Source organism: Notolepis coatsorum (genome assembly GCF_963971535.1).
Source record: "Notolepis coatsorum genome assembly, chromosome: 14".
Classification (NCBI taxonomy): Eukaryota; Metazoa; Chordata; class Actinopteri; order Aulopiformes; family Paralepididae; genus Notolepis; species Notolepis coatsorum.
Window position 1 is genome coordinate 54,976,101 of NC_140178.1, and position 17,560 is coordinate 54,993,660.

Consider the following 17,560-nt stretch of genomic DNA (forward strand, 5'->3'; position numbering starts at 1 on the left):
ATGTGTACCCTTAAGTGTTCAGTGCTGCTTGGCCCCGATACATTTCATTCCATGTTTATGTAATATAATTTGTGGAACCAAATAAAGTATTCAAATGTGTGTGTGTGTGTGTGTGTGTGTGTGTGTGTGTGTGTGCGTGTGTGTGTGTGGTACCTCGGCAGGCAGCATTGAGTGTGTGTGTGTGTGTGTGTGTGTGTGTGTGTGTGTGTGTGTGTGTGTGTGTGTGTGTGTGTGTGTGTGGTACCTCTGCAGGCAGTAGTGTGTGTGTGTGTGTATGTGTGTGTGGTACCTCTGCAGGCAGTAGTGTGTGTGTGTGTATGTGTGTGTGGTACCTCTGCAGGCAGCAGTGTGTGTGTGTGTGTGGTACCTCTGCAGGCAGCAGTGTGTGTGTGTGTGTGTGTGTGTGTGTGTGTGTGTGTGTGTGTGTGTGTGTGTGTGTGTGTGTGTGTGTGTGGTACCTCGGCAGTAGTGTGTGTGTGTGTATGTGGTACCTCTGCAGGCAGCAGTGTGTGTGTGTGTGTGTGTGTGTGTGTGTGTGTGTGTGTGTGTGTGTGTGTGTGTGTGTGTGTGGTACCTCTGCAGGCAGCAGTGTGTGTGCGTAGAAGCGCTTCATGCTGGTGACCAGCTCGTCCTGTGAGTTGACCACGTACTCCACAAATGGGCGGTTGAGCAGGAACCAGTCAGAACCTCCGTCCACCGCAATGCCTTCTGGGATCTTGCGGTCACCAAGGCGCCACATGTGGGTGTCACACTCGAGAAAGAGCCGGTCTAGACCCTGCTTACGGATGAAGCTGAGAGGACACACGCACGTGCACACACACACACGCACACACACACACACACACACACACACACACACACACACACACACAGACAAAGTCACTCACATTGTTCAGGCCGTACAAAAAGATTAAAACCAAAAGGGTGAGAAAATAGGATAGATAAAGATGAAAGGAGGAAATATGAAAGAGAGAGAGAGAAAACACAAATGTGAGGGAGGCAGAGAGACAGAGAGAGAGAGACCACAAATGGGAGGGAGGCAGAGAGAGAGAGAGAGAGAGAGAGAGAGAGAGAGAGAGAGAGAGAGAGAGAGAGAGAGAGAGAGAAAGAGAGAGAGATATTCTTACCGAGCATTGTCCCTGCCATGGGATTTGATGAAGTTCATGCCGCGGTACTTGGATAGGAAAGCCACTAGTTGCTCATTCGTCCTGAGGGGAGGGAGAGAGAGCTGTCAATCATCACTCAGCCAATCATCACATGGCACAGACCCAAAACACCCAATTAGCTGTTGAATATTCTTGGAGATGTACAGTATGTCATAGATGAGCAGAGAGTCTCCTAACAGACAACTGCTGTCAGAAGAAACACTGCTAAATATGAAGTTTTCTACAGTTTTACTTCAATGGAAAGGGTGTAAAATATAATCAATGCATCAATATGAATATGGGATGTTCTACTACACCCCCATAATAATGAATGGGGGGCTACTTTGGAGAATAATGGAGAATAATTCCTAATTATTTGGTACTTTTAGCACCACAAACCATCTCTATGATAGATATCTCCAAAACTAAGTGAATCACACCTAAACTATCTGGATGGATAGATAGCGGTCTGGGTAAGGGGGGAAATATGTTTTATTTATTTATTATTATTTATAACTGATAACTGTATACGAGTTAAAAGACTGATAACATTCTACCATATTAACTGTATAAGGGCTTGTGTCCATAGCCGACATTTTATGAGTTGTCAGCTCCTTTCTGTCATTCATTTCTATGCTGGAGAAGCGACATGCGCGCTCCTCTTCCCAGCGACGCGCCTTAGCTCTGGGCGGCAGCGTTTTTGGTCGGAGCGCTCTCAGCGCATAAAGTTGAAACTAGTTCAACTTTTTTGGAAAGGAGCACGCTCATCAATGTAACTCATCGAGGAAGGGGCGGAGCCGCAGCCGGCGCGAGCTCTGGGGAGACCCAGAAAAACGCTTGAAGCTTTTTTTTCTTCTTTTTTCAAAGCGGTCCGCCTTGAAAAAAAGGCTTTGAGTGGACACATAGCCTAACAGACTGATAACACTCTTACTAACTGTATAACAGACTGATAACCAGGGCTTGACATTAACTTTTTGGCTCACCAGCCACTGTGGCTAGTGGTTTTCCAAAGTCACTAGCCACTCAGCATTTTCACCAGCCAAAAATTCCAACGCTCGCGCCCCCACCCAAAACGTAATAAATCTAGGTAATTGGACAATGTAACTGCATGCATTTGTTTGGACATAAGATTTTATTTGAACAGAAACATCGAAAATAACATCTAATCCAAAATGTCAGTAGTGTGGTGTGTGCTAAAATAACATGTAATGGCAAATGGGAGGGGTGGTCAAAGGTCAAGGTTTCCTGACCTCCACAGCTGGTCTTTATTCTTATTTTACTAGCACCTAGGGTTGCATTTTTTAATTTCGTTGTAACAACTGTAACAATGACAATAAAGATCTATTCTATTCTATTCTATTCAATAGAGCGCTGGTAAACGGCAGGAGTAACTATGACTCCCGGTAGCCAAAGGTGGACAACTGTGATTTTGCGCGAGCTCCCACGCACTCCCATATTCCGATCCCCGCGAAAATATGCACAGGTAGATCTCGGTCGGTTCTACAACTTCCAATTGCCCTTCCATCAGCGAAAACGTTGAGGAAAAGGTTTTGCGAGACGTGGAATGATAGAGTATTACCAGCAAATATACAGAGGTTGTTTGTTCCCTGTCCAGATGACAGCAGAAGGAAATTTAATTTTAAGCACCAATTTGCACAAACCACCTTAAAACAAAGGTGCACCTCAGTTATAGGTATCAAACTATGGAACTCTTTGCAGAATGATGAAAAGAGTTCTACTAATATATTTCATTTCAAAAGGTTGTACAAAGAAAAGATAAATAGACAGTATAGCATAGTTTAGTATAATATTGCAGTTTAGTATAACAGGATAATATAACATAGCATTACAGCAGTGGTCACCAACCCGTCGATCTTGATCGACTGGTCGATCTTTGAGACTGTCCCTGTAGATCTTTCCATGAAAAAAAATAATAATAAAAAAAAAAAAATTATTTTTAATTTTTTTATAGATCTTACCCTGAGAGTCCACATTACAGTTCTACCTTTGTTTTGATGTGAAAAGTGATGCTGCACTTAGCACTGACTGAGAAAGTACACATACAGTTCTACTTTTGTTTTGATGTGAAAATGATGCTGCACTTAGCACTGACTGCACTTAGCACTGACTGCACTTAGCACTGACTGAGAAAGTACACATTACAGTTCTACTTTTGTTTTGATGTGAAAAGTGATGCTGCAATTAGCACTGACTGAGAAAGTAAACATTACAGTTCTACTTTATAAAATGCTAATTGTAAATATGTTTGTCAATGTTAATAATATGAGAAAGTCCACATTACAGTTCTACTTTTGTTTTGATGTGAAAAGTGATGCTGCATAAGATGACTGCAATTAGCACTGACTGAGAAAGTACATAATAGTTCTACTTTGACGTTTTAATGTTGGACCAAAGCATTGCATGTAATTAGAATACAGGCAAATAAAAGTCATTTCGTTTAAAGTACAATCTTGGCTGTCTTTTTCTCTCAACGCTTCAATAGGTAGATCTTGCCTTCACCAAAAAAAAAAAAGTGATCTTGGGCTTAAAAAGGTTGGTGACCACTGCATTACAGTATAGGCTAGTAGGAGTATAGTAATATAGTATATAGCAGCTTAACATAGAATAATAATATATAAAAATATTGTATAATACTGTATACCAATATAATATAGTGTAGTATAAATAGTATGATTTAGTTATATTATAATAAAATAAAAATAATACAATTATATAGTATAGTATATAGAAGTATAATATAGAATAATACATTATATAAATATATAGATACATGTGTGTGTGTGTGTGTATACATGAATTAACCTAAATATGTAATTTAACTGATAGATGCACAAAATGTATTTATTTATGTTCATTTAATTGTGTTGATGTTTCCAGTTCTGCAAAACAAGTATGTACATTTTGTTTGGTTTGGTAAACATTATACTTAGTCTATCAGTGTACTGTATGTGTGTAGGGGCAGGTACAATAAGAATTGTCTTCTTCCTGTTCCTTTCGGCCATGGAATTAAGTGGAGCATATTAACACTTTGATCGCCATGGGTTAAATTCATAATTTACCATCCCTAGCCAGCTCTATTTGTCTATGGAGAAGTTCCCCTTCTTTGCAGGGCTATAACTTTTTAAATTCTATTGCTAAATTGCCATTATTATGGCCCATTCAATGTCCTATATGTATTGTTCAGGGTGTAGCAACGTTAAACTTTTTCATTCACATATTCATACTAAAATATGGTCTAAAGTATAAGTATGTTTTTATCGTTTTCTGCAGCTTTCTCCAGAACTTGATTTATAGCTCCAAATGCATTATATTGATGATGAAATACAGTTTGATAGCAATCGGCGCGAGATAAAAAATGTCAACTGGACGTGGTTCTAGAAGTTACTACGTATCATCTGATGATGACCGGATGGGCGGGGGTCCGTTTATAATTCCGTGGGCAGCGTTAGATGATTCATCCAGTGTGGGTCATATGTTCATCATAGCAGTTTATATGGAACACGTTAGAATATAACGCTGCAACTCACCGTGGCTTCCTCGCGCCGCTGGCAGATGAGCGTGGAACAGAATTGTTTCTATTATGGGATGGAGAAATGCCCGATCCATTTCCAGGTTGTATAATAGTATATACGTCCAAATCATGTTGTTTTTTCGAGTTATTTGCACCGATCGATGTTCACTGTGTCAAGACGGAGTCTCTCTAACGATAGCGAGTGCCCGGACGACATATGGATGAGCACGTCCGGTTCAAAGGGTCATTTCTGGTTGGCGATCTGCAGATCGGCCACCAGATGGCGCTCTTGAACCGCTAGAGAGTTGAGTGGAGCTTTGCAGTGTATCTCAGGGCTCCGGAGGGGAAATATGATTTCGATCACAGATTTATGAAATATTGATATCAAAGACGAGTTACGGCGTCTTCGGCAGAATGAGCATGGCTAGGAATGACGTCTAAACTCGTCATCGGAGACCATAGTGTTAAGTGAACTATGTACTGTTGGACTGTAACAATTCCATGTACGAATAAATAAAAATTTAATTAAATAAAATTTGGGTGATTTTGCGCGAGCTCCCAGCGACGTCAGTGAGTTCGCGATTACTGTAGTTAGCTTTATAGCAACGCTAACTAACAGTATCGTCGCCCTGAATGCTCGCACTGCTTCTTACAACTCGGGCTGCGCATCTGGAAATATGGACGAGTATAAGGCAGCGGCATACAATATGCGCAAGGCGGTGAAGACGGAGATATGGGAACAGGCTGGAGACACAGATGGATCAGAACGACACCGGGGGCTTATGGCGGGAACTACGGACGATAACTGACTACAAGGTCAGCCCCTCCTCAATCGTGAGTGCTGACACCTCCCTAGCGAATGAGCTCAACTCCCTTTACGTGATCGGAGCGCGTGTAGCCTTTTTACAATGCGTCCGCGTTTCCGGGTTCCCGTTTTGCGCTCTGATTGGCCGCTGACCTACGCTAGTACGCCCCCCCCGCTATGAGCGTAACAGGAGGACGGACGCTGAAATCGAACAGCTGTTTCCGCGAGTACGCCCCCCTCGCTATGAGTGTAGCAGGACGCTCCGTGTTCATAGCCATTCATCTCTAAAGCTAACCACTAATAATGTAAATCATTGTGTCGTTGTACATATTGTGTATACAACGTGAGTAGATAACGTAGCTTAGCTTAGCTTGATATCCGCCGTTCTCGAAACCTAACAATGCCCGATCTAAAATGGTTCTCTCCTCTTTGTATACCTTTGTCCTCACAAGTATTCTGCCAGGGAACTTATGGACTCCTCTTCTCAGACCTGTGGGGCAAAGCACTGCACACGCATCATGTTGATACGATAGCCCCTTTAGCTCCACTAACGCTGTTGTTGTTAGCTTACATGCTAACGTGAATGGGATCGACCATAGCATTGCGGCTAGGCTAGCTACCTAGTACCGCTAGTTGAATGGATAAACGTTATTTAACATTGCAGAATGTTATTACTTATTACTATTGTCGTGTCCATAAGTTCCCTGGCAGAATACTTGTGAGGACAAAGGTATACAAAGAGGAGAGAACCATTTTAGATCGGGCATTGTTAGGTTTCGAGAACGGCGGCTATCAAGCTAAGCTACGTTAGCTACTCACGTTGTATACACAATATGTACAACGACACAATGATTTACATTATTACAAATATGGTAACGTGGTTGTGGCTTATATGGTAACGTGGTTGTGGCTTTTACAAATAGTGGTTAGCTTTAGAGATGAATGGCTATGAACACGGAGCGTCCTGCTACACTCATAGCGAGGGGCGCGTACTCGCGGAAACAGCTGTTCGATTTCAGCGTCCGTCCTCCTGCTACGCTCATAGCGAGGGGGGCGTACTAGCGTAGGTCAGCGGCCAATCAGAGCGCAAAACGGGAACCCGGAAACGCGGACGCGTTGTAAAAAGGCTACACGCGATCGGGGCATCCCTACTGAACACTAATCTCTCCGCGCACACACACACACACACACACACACACACACACACACACACACACACACACACACACACACACACACACACACACACACACATACACACACACAGGGAAATCAGCACTTCAAGGCCCCTACCTCTCCGCTCTGGGAGAAAGCTGCAGTCCCCAGCTCTCAAAGTAATTATATTTGGCTAATATGGCTTTAATTAGCTGCATATTAGCTCTGCCATTAGCTTAGCATTAGGCTGAGTTATATCACTGCCATTAGCTTAGCATTAGGCTGAGTTATATAACTGCCATTAACTTAGCATTAGGCTGAGTTATATCACTGCCATTAGCTTAGCATTAGGCTGAGTTATATCACTGCCATTAGCTTAGCATTAGGCTGAGTTATATCACTGCCATTAGCTTAGCATTAGAGTTATCGCACTGCCAGTGCTCTATGTACAGGGTATCTGCAGGTTTAGCCCAGTCAGATTTAAGGCTTTTTAAGACTTTTTAATGCCACTCAGAATTAAATTTAATACCAATTTCACGATAACAAAATGGCAAAAATCATGGGTACTCTCAGTACTCATTCAAGGGTACTACGACTATGCTTGCACCTCATGGTACCAAAGCACCTCAAAGGCACTAAAAACAAGATTACAAACATCACAAAACAAACTGGTCAGACTACTGCTTAACCTCACTCTTAAAACCCATTTTTACCCCCGCCCACATTCAAAACCGCTCTTAAAGAGCACCTACGGGAGACTGCAATTCGAAACTGGCCACCGTAAATGTCCAACCCCCCCCCCCCCCCCCCCCCTCCTAATGTACAGTCTCATCCCCATCATATATATATAATATTTTCTGTTAGGATCTCTGGGTAACAGTACTGTATATTATTTGCATATCGTATATGTCACAAATGTAACAGTACTACAGTATATACCTGTATGTCATGTATGTCCCTATGCCATAAATGTCATGTCATGTATGTTTTTACTGTATTCATTTCTGTATATTTTATTTCATTTTTATTCTATTTTACTCTACTCTTATCCTAGGCAACTTGATTGATTTGTGTTATTATTCTAATTCGTGACCTGTCCTGTCTAAATGTTTAAATGTTGAGCGATTTGCAGTGTCAAATTTCCCACGGGATAATAAAAGTATTTCTATTCTATCTATTCTATGTTGTGTATGTCAATATGAATTCAAAATGGGGGACCCTGATGTAAACAAGACAAACGTCTTTCTCTGGTCTGCATCCCCTTATTATTGTGTGTATTGAGCTGTACTGTATTGTACACATTCTGCAATCTGTTAAATAAAGTTGTCATTCATCCAGTTGTTTTGTTTTTGTGGTTTGGTTGAATGAATACTTTATTTAACAGATTTCAGAATGGGTACAATACAGTACAGCTCAATACACACAATAATAAGGGGATGCAGACCAGAGAAAGACGTTTGTCTTGTTTACATCAGGGTCCCTCATTTTCAATTCATAGTGACATTTATGACATGCACAACATACATGACATCATGACATTTATGGCATAGGGACATACATGTATATATTACTGTTACATTTGTGACATGATATGCAAATATACAGTACTGTTACCCATAGATCCTAACATATATATATATATATATATACATATAAATATGATGGGGAGGAGACTGTACATTAGGAGGGGGTAGGTGTGTGGTAGAAAATAAATACATAGGGTGGGGTGAAGCTCTCACTCTCATCAACACAAACGTGTCCTTGCCCTTGTTTACATCCGTGGAGAGATTTTTTGGATGCAAGAAGCCAATCCAAACCTGGCTATGTAGGACGTTTTATCTTTTCCACACGTGAATGTTTTAGCGACTTCAGAGTCAGGGAACATCGCTTGAAACACCTCTCCTAGTCCCTCATTTCCATTGTAGGACTGATGCTTTGCGACCGTATTTAGAACCCACAGTACCTCAGCTTCAAGGGTTGGCGTGGAGCCGAACGTTACCCGGACAGGTGCAGATGTAATTGGTGGTAGACCTACCTGTCCCTCAGCAGTTGATGTGGACAGCGTCGCCGTCGAAAATAAATTTGATATTGAAGTTGTCTGCAGGCGGGTTTTTGCAGAGGTAAACATGCTTAGCGCTGTGCATGTGTGACTCGACTGCTTTTATTCCCATCGTTCCCAGTTTAAAATCCTTTTTGCGGAGTTTGCAGCGGGCCTCGTAATTATCTTTCACTGGGACCAACCACGGTGCTGCAAACAGAGGGTTTTCGAGACAGTTCTCATTAAATTTGCACTTTCCCATGTTAAATTAACGAGTGCAAATAAATACAAGTCAATTAAACTAAACTAAGCGTCAGCGTTATCGCTACGGCTTGAATAACGTGTTACCTATGCTCCGGTGTTCTGAAATAGCTCCCGACGGCGACACACATTAAGGACCACATTAAGGTTCCGCCCCACTGCGTACCGTTTGCGTGAAAGAAAGAAAAAAGCCTGATTTATCTCCCGTTAATAGTTTCCCCCCAGATTTCACAATGAAACATAAGATGACATGGCATGTTTTTAAGACCTCCGAAAGTCGGATTTAAGACATTTTAAGACAAATTAAGGCCTTAATAGTTGATAGTTGAATTTAAGACTTTTTAAGACTTTTTAAGGTCCCGCGGACACCCTGTATGTACTGTACCACAGGCGATTTGGATACATTTAAGGAATCTGTCAAGAAAGAACGACAGTACGACTATTCAATTTGGCCTATATCTAAAAGTATGTTCCATTGCTTGGGTCAAAATGGGGAGAGTACATTGGAACTGCACTCCCTTCACACGGCACCATACTCTGCTGTGGAAGTAGCCTAGCGTAGGCCTAATGAATAGACAGGGAGAGAGAGGAGGAGAGATGACAGACAGACAGTTCTCTGTGATTACACTTCCTCTGTTCAGCCGCCCTGTTCTGCTCCCGGTATTTGACAAACCACATGTATAACGGTAGGCTACTTGTTATTCCATTACACTTGTTAGGACCAGTTGAAATTCTGGGTATAACGAGAGTCGATGTTCTGGGGAAGTGAGCCACATTTTGGCCAGTCCTCCTAACTTTGAAATGGGACATTTTAAGCTCAGAGTTTAAGTTAAGGGTTAGGTCAACATTAATGTTAGGGGTTAAAGTATGAGTTAAGGGTATTTTTGCATGTATTTGTGGAGAAATGATCATATACACATACAGGCATGCAAATACATACACATTCAAAGACACACATGAGCATGCACACGCAAATGTATGCGCACATGCATGCACGTACACACTCTGTCCCATTGACCCTACACACCCCATGGTCTGATGACATCACAGCTATTGACAGCAGTGCCCTCATGCATTGGCTGGGGTATGGATTTTAGCTGGAAGGGTGTTCAAAACAGTCAATTTGATGGAAGGAAAGAACTGTGTGTGTTGATTTGTGAGCACTTGCACATATTAAATACCAATCACTCTCCAAATGCACATAGAGTGGACCACAAACTGCTTAAGAAAACGCAATGCCTACTGCAATAGATGGACAATAACCCCAAACAAAAGTATTCGCCAACCCATTTAAGCAGCACTAATACTCCTAAATCTTCCTTCAGTCTCCTGCCCTTACTGTTGCGTTTGGGTCAATATCCACTAATCCTACCGATCAGGCCCTATAGTTTACCATCCACTTTCCCTCAAATCCCCAAGCTGCTAGGCAGCCACTCAACAGCCCCACTTCAAATGTATAGACTCCCAATCCATTAGCAGTCAATGGTTTTGTGGTCTGTCTGCCACCTAACCTGAGCCACAAGACCTTAACCAAACACAACAAGGGCGAAAGGGTAGGTCATACTGTCGGTTAGCGGCTATTAGCATGCAGTCGATGGTCTTTGTTTGGAAGCAGCATGGCGCCATCGGAGTAACTAAAACACAAGGTTTGACGTAAAACCTTTTTTCCCCCATTGTTTTGGAAAGTGCATGAGCAGAAAATATTCAGTGTTTTAGAATATTTAATGAAAATGGAAGGATTTATTTATTTTACTTTCTTTTTATATATATATATTTTTAATTATAAACAGGAATGTAACATAAGTACCACATCTATGGTAATGCTATGGTATAGCACTGTCGAACATTTCTTTATTGTTTTTGTCTACCACATGTTTGGCTGACCCTCTTCCAGTCGTCCCATCACTAACTAACTTCAGTCAGCCCTCACCTGATTGGGTAGTCAGCAGCGCTCAGGTTGATGAAGAAGTCCCACTTCCAGTCGGCCATTTTGAGGAGGTCGTCCATGCTGTGCAGGTACATACCCAAGAGGCTGGCTCCTCCCCAGATGGTAGCCATGCGCCAGGGAGTCACACGGACATTATGGTACAAGGTGGCAAGCTCCAACACCTCTCTGTGCAGGTACTTGGAACGCTACAAGAAGAAGAAGGGAGGGAAGAGAGGACGAAGAGGAGTAATGAGTGCTCAAGATGCAGTAGATTATGTCTTCAACACTGAGCGAAAGTCAATTTTTTTTATTTTTTTTTTATTTCTGTTTTTCTCCCCGTCCCAATTTTGTACCAATTCCCCCCCCCTCCCCTACCTGGTTGTTGTTTGCATGTTCTCCTACGAGTCGGTACAAGGGCGTCCCGAGTCGATCGCACGCTTCCTCCGATACGTGCGGCGACAGTCAGTGACGTCTTTTTCACTTGGCAGCGAGGACTCTCCACCAAGTCCCGCTGAGCAAGCGCCGAGACCTGACCTGTAGGCGTCGCTGTCCACAACGCCAGATTCCCACCCACCAGCTTCCCACCCCCTAATCAACTTCAACTTCAAACTTCAAATTACTTTATTTTCCTTTCGGAACTTCATTTGTGCAGTGGTTGAAAGACAAACATACAGTCACAGTACATAGACACTCACCACTATATATATAAAAAATTGTTAAAACTACAATAATATTTCATACTAATAATTGTATTAGTATGAACGACCAGCCAAGCTGGTAGCAACGCCGAGAGCTGGGTTCGAACCCAGCATCTCCTGCGTTGGTGACGAGCGCAATCTCCGCTATGCCACCTGACCACCCGAAACTAATTATTTTTTTTTAACTTTATTTTTTAGCGTTTATCGCTTTTCTGGTCAAGCATGACCGACAGAAACAGGTTGAAATGGGATGTAGAGCAGGGGAAGACATTCTGAGAAATGACGGCGGGTCCGGGAATTGAACTTGTGTCCCCCAGATCCGTGACGAGCACGGTTTTCCCCGACGCAGAAATAGCGCCGAGATATGCGGTGAGCTACGGGAGCTCCCCCTCCGAAACTCAACTCTTAAAGCCAAAAAAGAATAATCGGAATAACATGATTTCTGTGTTAACGTGGATTCTATATAATGACACATGTGGTCTAGTGGCTCTAGTAGCGCTGGGAGGTGTTGCAGATTGCTTTTGGGGGGTATTTCAGCAGAGGGGTCAGAGAGCAGGGTCAGCCATGTGTGATGCCCCTGGAGCAGGTAGGGGTTGTTGTCTTGCTCAAGGACACTTCCATATGGATGGTGCACCGTGGCTCCTTCAAGTTACAGGATGGTCTCTTTAACCACCAGTCCACCCTGTTGAACGGAGGCAAGGACCAGGTTTGAACACACCATCTTCAGGAGGCAAGGGTCAGGTTTGAACCCACCACCTTCAGTAGGCATGGACCAGGTTTGAACCCACCACCCTCAGGGTGTCATAATCACGGCGAGAGCGTACTTCACTCCCCCTCCTTCTCCCCTCACATTCACCATGCACTCCTCTTCATCCTCCCTTCCATCCACCACGCACTCCTCTTCATCCTCCCTTCCTCCCACCACGCACTCCTCTTCATCCTCCCTTCCTCCCACCACGCACTCCTCTTCATCCTCCCTTCCTTCCACCACGGAAGCCTCACGCCCTTATATGGTCAGCATCCCTTCACCTCCCGTCACTCAACCCAGCTGCACTTCATCCCCTGATTCACACGCTGTCAGGCACCTCACTCCTCACAGCTGTATCCCATCCCCTGATGATGAGGACCCTACTTCAACCGGACGACGCTGACCAGAAGTCGTCGTGGTGTTAGTATCATTACCTAGGTACGACGCCTCAGTCTGAAGACCTGCTAGGCATCCCCGTGTGATCATCCCTGTACTAACTTCCCTCTCTTGTGCCCAGGACCTCCGTGCCAGCGTGTTCCTGTCTGGACCCCCCTGGAGCTTACCGAGGAGTTCCAGCTCCCTCTCTCAAACACGAAACCGTGTCTCCCGTCTGCAGTGGCACTGGAGTGCGCCTGCCCCCATTATCCCCCTATTCATACCTGTTGTACATTTTGCCTGCTTGGGAATACCATTAAAACCCCTTGAAACGCTCCATTCTCTTCTCCTGTGTTCAGCGATTGGGCTCTGCTTAAAACCCACTCTCACACAGGGAGGCATGGACCAGGTTTGAACCCACCACCTTTAGTAGGCATGGACCAGGTTTGAACCCACCTTCAGTAGGCATGGACCAGGTTTGAACCCACCACCTTTAGTAGGCATGGATCAGGTTTGAACCCCTATTTTTCAACAGGGGGGGGGGACTAGTAATCCAAACACTGGTTCTATATCATGCTAGCTTCCGCTCAGCGTCATATTGCACATATCTTGCTCCAGTGTATATGCACTGAATACATTTCAAAATGTACCTTTACATACCAACATCCATCTGACCACACCCCCATCTGCTACCTATATAAGCAGGGGTGGGACCACACACTCATCTCCTTCTCAAATTTCACCACAAACAAGTGCCTGTATACCACCACTTGAATTAGGAAAGGAAGAGAGGGAAACAGAAGACAAGGAGATACATTGACATTATATCTTTTTTTTCTCTCACTATTTTCGAGAAAATACGGCGATATTGTCTTCGTCACTGGAGTGTCTGGAAGATGATGATCATTCTGACCTCCACCGGCTTTTTCGTATTAGGGGCTCGCACCGCTGATATACTCCCCACCTGCAGTCCTCCTTGCTGCGGCTAGATAGGTATTGAACCTCCGGTCATACAGCTGGACTGTGGGAGGCACCGGCTGTTGTGAGAAACCGGTTTGCTTCCGAGCTGGGTGAGTACTGTTTTGCTTGCAAGCACTAGTTGTCTGTTAATGCTATGGGGGTTAGCTGACAATTTTACGAAGGCCGGCCCCAGATTGGGGTCCTCTGCTCGGCTTCTTAAGCGGCGGACGGAGGATCTTGGTCTGACGCCCATGATGGTCAACCTAGTGGGCCGCAACGAGACCTGGTTGAACCCGGGATTCTCTGGACAAGCGGATGCTTCTCTGTCCCATGCAGGCCCCATCTTTCACATGAATGTGGAAGTACACCCTAAAGCACGAGGAAAAGTGGGCATGGATCTTCGTTATCGGAAGTTCCATGCTCAAGTCGGCTGCAGCCCATACGGGAATTGTGCAGACTCCGCTGCATGTCTGGTAAATCACCGTTGAAAACTATGTTGACATTTCTTTTTCTCTTCCCTCTTAGGATGGGGAGGGACTCAGGCGGCGGCCTGTCTGAATTGTGGCTTATTATGTCGTTGTGTACAGTTCAGGTGATAGCTGCTTAGCTGGCGTGCTAGTTTGTGGCCTACTGTTGTTAGCCAGTCAGCTGTTAGCTGCGGCGCTAGCTCGTTGTGTTCACTAGGCTAGGAAACGTTAGCTTGTTGCTATCAGTCGGGCAGCTGTTAGCTTAATGCTACACTGTTGAACGTTACTGTGACTATAACATGCCTTAAACACTCTGACTACGACGTCATCTTTGACAGAGGATGTTAGTCGACCCTACACCCGGGTGCCATGCCAGCGAGGACTTCGTCAACATGGAGAACGGCGGCTGGGTGGCGTAGCGGACATTACCCTCGTCACCAACGCAGGAGATGCCGGGTTCGACTCGGTGTCCCGTTGACCAGTGTTGCAGTCCTCTCGGCCTGCGCTCAGGGTGAAGGTAGGAGTCCTGACCGGACTTTAAACACTTCTTCTTTTCTTCCCTTCTAAATGTTTTGTAATAACGATGTTTCCAAAACGTGTGTTGCTGCAATACATTGAGGATACAACGCGTGTTGTGTGTGAATTGTCTTGTCACTGGTATAGCTTCTCTCTCCATAGAAAATCGGCGTTGTTTTTACATGTGTGAAAATGAACTGGTTAGTTGTGATGAGAACATGTGTGTTCATGTAACGTTTGTAACGTGGGTGAACTCACAACTAAGAGGGTTAATTAACCTGTGAAGCTATGCTTAGTGACATGTGATTGAGGAATGAATCTTTTTCTCAGCCTGTGATGACAATGAACAGCATGTTCACATATTTACAGGGGTACCTGTTCAACCTGGTCGTATCAAGGGTAAGGTAGGAGGGGTGACCCCCCCGGTTTCCCTGGGGCTTCCCCCCCTCCTCTCAGACATGTTTGTTTACAATATATTGTGTCACTGTGTTTGTGGGGATACGATGTAACCCTCAGCTTAAGTTGCTGGGGTTGTGCTTCCGCTTGAGAAACTATTCTTTTCCTAAAGAAAAGGTTGTTTGGTCACTTATCATGTGTGCTTAGCAAGGCCTGTGGCCAATACGTAATCAAGGACTTATGTCTCTCTCGTTATGAAAAACGGCATTCCTCTGTAGTAAGAGTGTACTTTTGCCATTTTTTGTTGTGATGAAGGGTTGTGTGTGTCGTTGTGATCTACAACTGGGTTAGGTTTGGCCCACAGAAGCACATGTGTAAGTCTGGACCGGGGCTCTTAAAGGGGCCCTCTCTGTTCTGTGTTTTTTCCTTAGTAAAACTCAGATAGCAGGTTAGCACATGAGCTATGTGAAGCTGTTAGATGCTTCATGTAGCATGCTATGACTGGGTCATGCTCTACTTTGTCATTACATCGTATCAGGGGTGAGGGGTCGTAAAGGGGTGAACTGGTAAACCTTTCCTCCCCTTTTCTGATTGGTCAGGGGTTAAAACCCCCTGTCCTTCAGGGTTCCTGTCACGTTGCTGTTCGGCACGTTACAGGGTAGGGGGGGGGGGGGGGGGGGGGAGTTTCCTGGTCCCACGCCCTGAAAAATTGGCCGTGTGCACCGCGAAAATTCCCCCGCCATAGAGTATGTCACTGAGCGCGTTTCTATTGGTAAGACTTCCGTGAGTTGTTCAGGTTCCATGTTATGGATCTGTTTCAAGGGGTTGTCAGAGCTCCTCCTCACGAAGCTCCTCCTCAGGGAGAAGTGCCTTCTGTGAGTTCGGACCCTCTTTCCCAGTGAGGGAGCCTCCACAGAGTTTCAGAGCCTCCTCCTCAGATTGTCAAGGTGAGTAGAACTTCAAAAAGGAGTTCTGCTCTATTGTATGTGTATTCGATTCAATTCGATTATTGAGTGTGTATTGGTTCAGTGCCTCCTCAGAGAGCCCTAACCCAAGTGTTACATAGCTCAATGTTGCAATATTTCTTTTCAATCTATACAGCTCGCGTGGGAAGTCTCTCTGAGGATTCCCGTCTCCTCCCTGTGGTGAGGGTGGGGGGATGTAAAAATGAAGACAATGTTTACCCTCAGCCGCGTCACGTGGGATTCATGTCAGTCTGTGTTTCTTTCTTTTTTAATAAAAAGAGGAAGGAACGTGAAGCACGACGGCTCCTTGTCGTTCTCCCAGGCGACTTGGAGGAACAATGTCTGGTGTCTTGTTAGACTATCCATTGATGTGTTTGGGTCTCGACACGTACATAGTGCTGGCTCGGGGTGGGCCACTGAGCGCGGTACGAATGGGACCGTTCTGGTACCCTGAGGGACTTGTGCTTTTTTCGGGGAAAAAAATGCCGGGTTGGCCCGGGTGTCACAGGGTTGGGCGTTATGGAGACCCTTTGTTGGGTACATGTTGTACCCTGTGCTCCTTTTTCCTTTCGCCCCTCTCTTACGCATGGCGAAGAGGGGGCTGTTGGGGTGGTCTTATGGACCTCCTCTGGCATCCCTGTGTGCTTCCCGGTCCGCCGGGCCCGGTCCGAAGTTGTGTTTCGTCGACCCGTAGGCCTGGGATAACCTCTTTTTGAAAAATTAAACACTTGTACTGCGGTATAGCCAGTGTATACCCACAGGTGTGTTTTGGAGTTTTTTCTTGAGGGGTTATAGGAACAACCACCGCATGTGGTACCAAGAGGGTGGTTGATTCCCTGGTGTGTTGGAGAAGAGTCAACTCCCGGGTTACCCGGTTGAGTGTGCCCCTGCGCGTTCATGACGTCTGCCAATCGTGTCAGTCTTCTCTGCCTCGGCCCCTCTGGGTCGGGTTTTTTTGGTGGAGGCTTTGTCATGTTGCGCAACAATGCCAGCATACGCCCCTTCCGCATGCGGGTTGTGTGTGTGCGTAGTCGTGGGGTCAAGCCACGGTCTGCTCACCCTGTGCGTTGAGTTGCTCGACTTTCTCTTCGCACGGTCGGATCCGTCTCCCTCCCGTCCTCCAATAGGGAGGGTGTCCTCCATTAGGGAGGGTCGGGGGGCTCGGTCCTCCCCGGTCTGATGGTTGTGGGGGGCCTCAGCGGGGTACATTTGTCGAGCTTTTAGCTCCCGCTCAGCTCCTGTTGTGCAATATGATGCTGAGCGGAAGCTAGCATGATATAGAACGTAAGGTTATGAATATAACCGTAGTTCTATGAATGCTAGTGACGCTCAGCGTCTAGACACCACTGCGGCCCTTGATCTTTCATTGTGGTGACATTTTTTGGGAAGGAGATGAGTGTGTGGCCCCACCCCTGCTTATATAGGTAGCAGATGGGGGTGTGGTCAGACAGATGTTGGTATGTAAAGGTACATTTTGAAATTTATTCAGTGCATATACACTGGAGCGAGATATGTGCAATATGACGCTGAGCGTCACTAGCATTCATAGAACTACGGTTATATTCATAACCT

At 45.0% G+C, this 17,560-nt stretch overlaps 1 protein-coding gene across 1 annotated transcript in view; it reads right to left on the reverse strand.

Annotated features, from left to right (window-relative positions):
• The window catches only part of LOC311240367 (xylosyltransferase 1-like), a 214,235-nt gene that overhangs the window by 36,204 nt on the left and 160,471 nt on the right, over window positions 1–17,560 (reverse strand). Inside the window, exons 4-6 of the mRNA XM_084328952.1 lie at window positions 10,867–11,069; window positions 1,128–1,208; window positions 575–791 (exon numbers count right to left, since the gene is read on the reverse strand). Coding sequence (XP_084185078.1) covers window positions 575–791; window positions 1,128–1,208; window positions 10,867–11,069 — 501 coding nt within the window. The remainder of the gene's footprint in view (window positions 1–574; window positions 792–1,127; window positions 1,209–10,866; window positions 11,070–17,560) is intronic.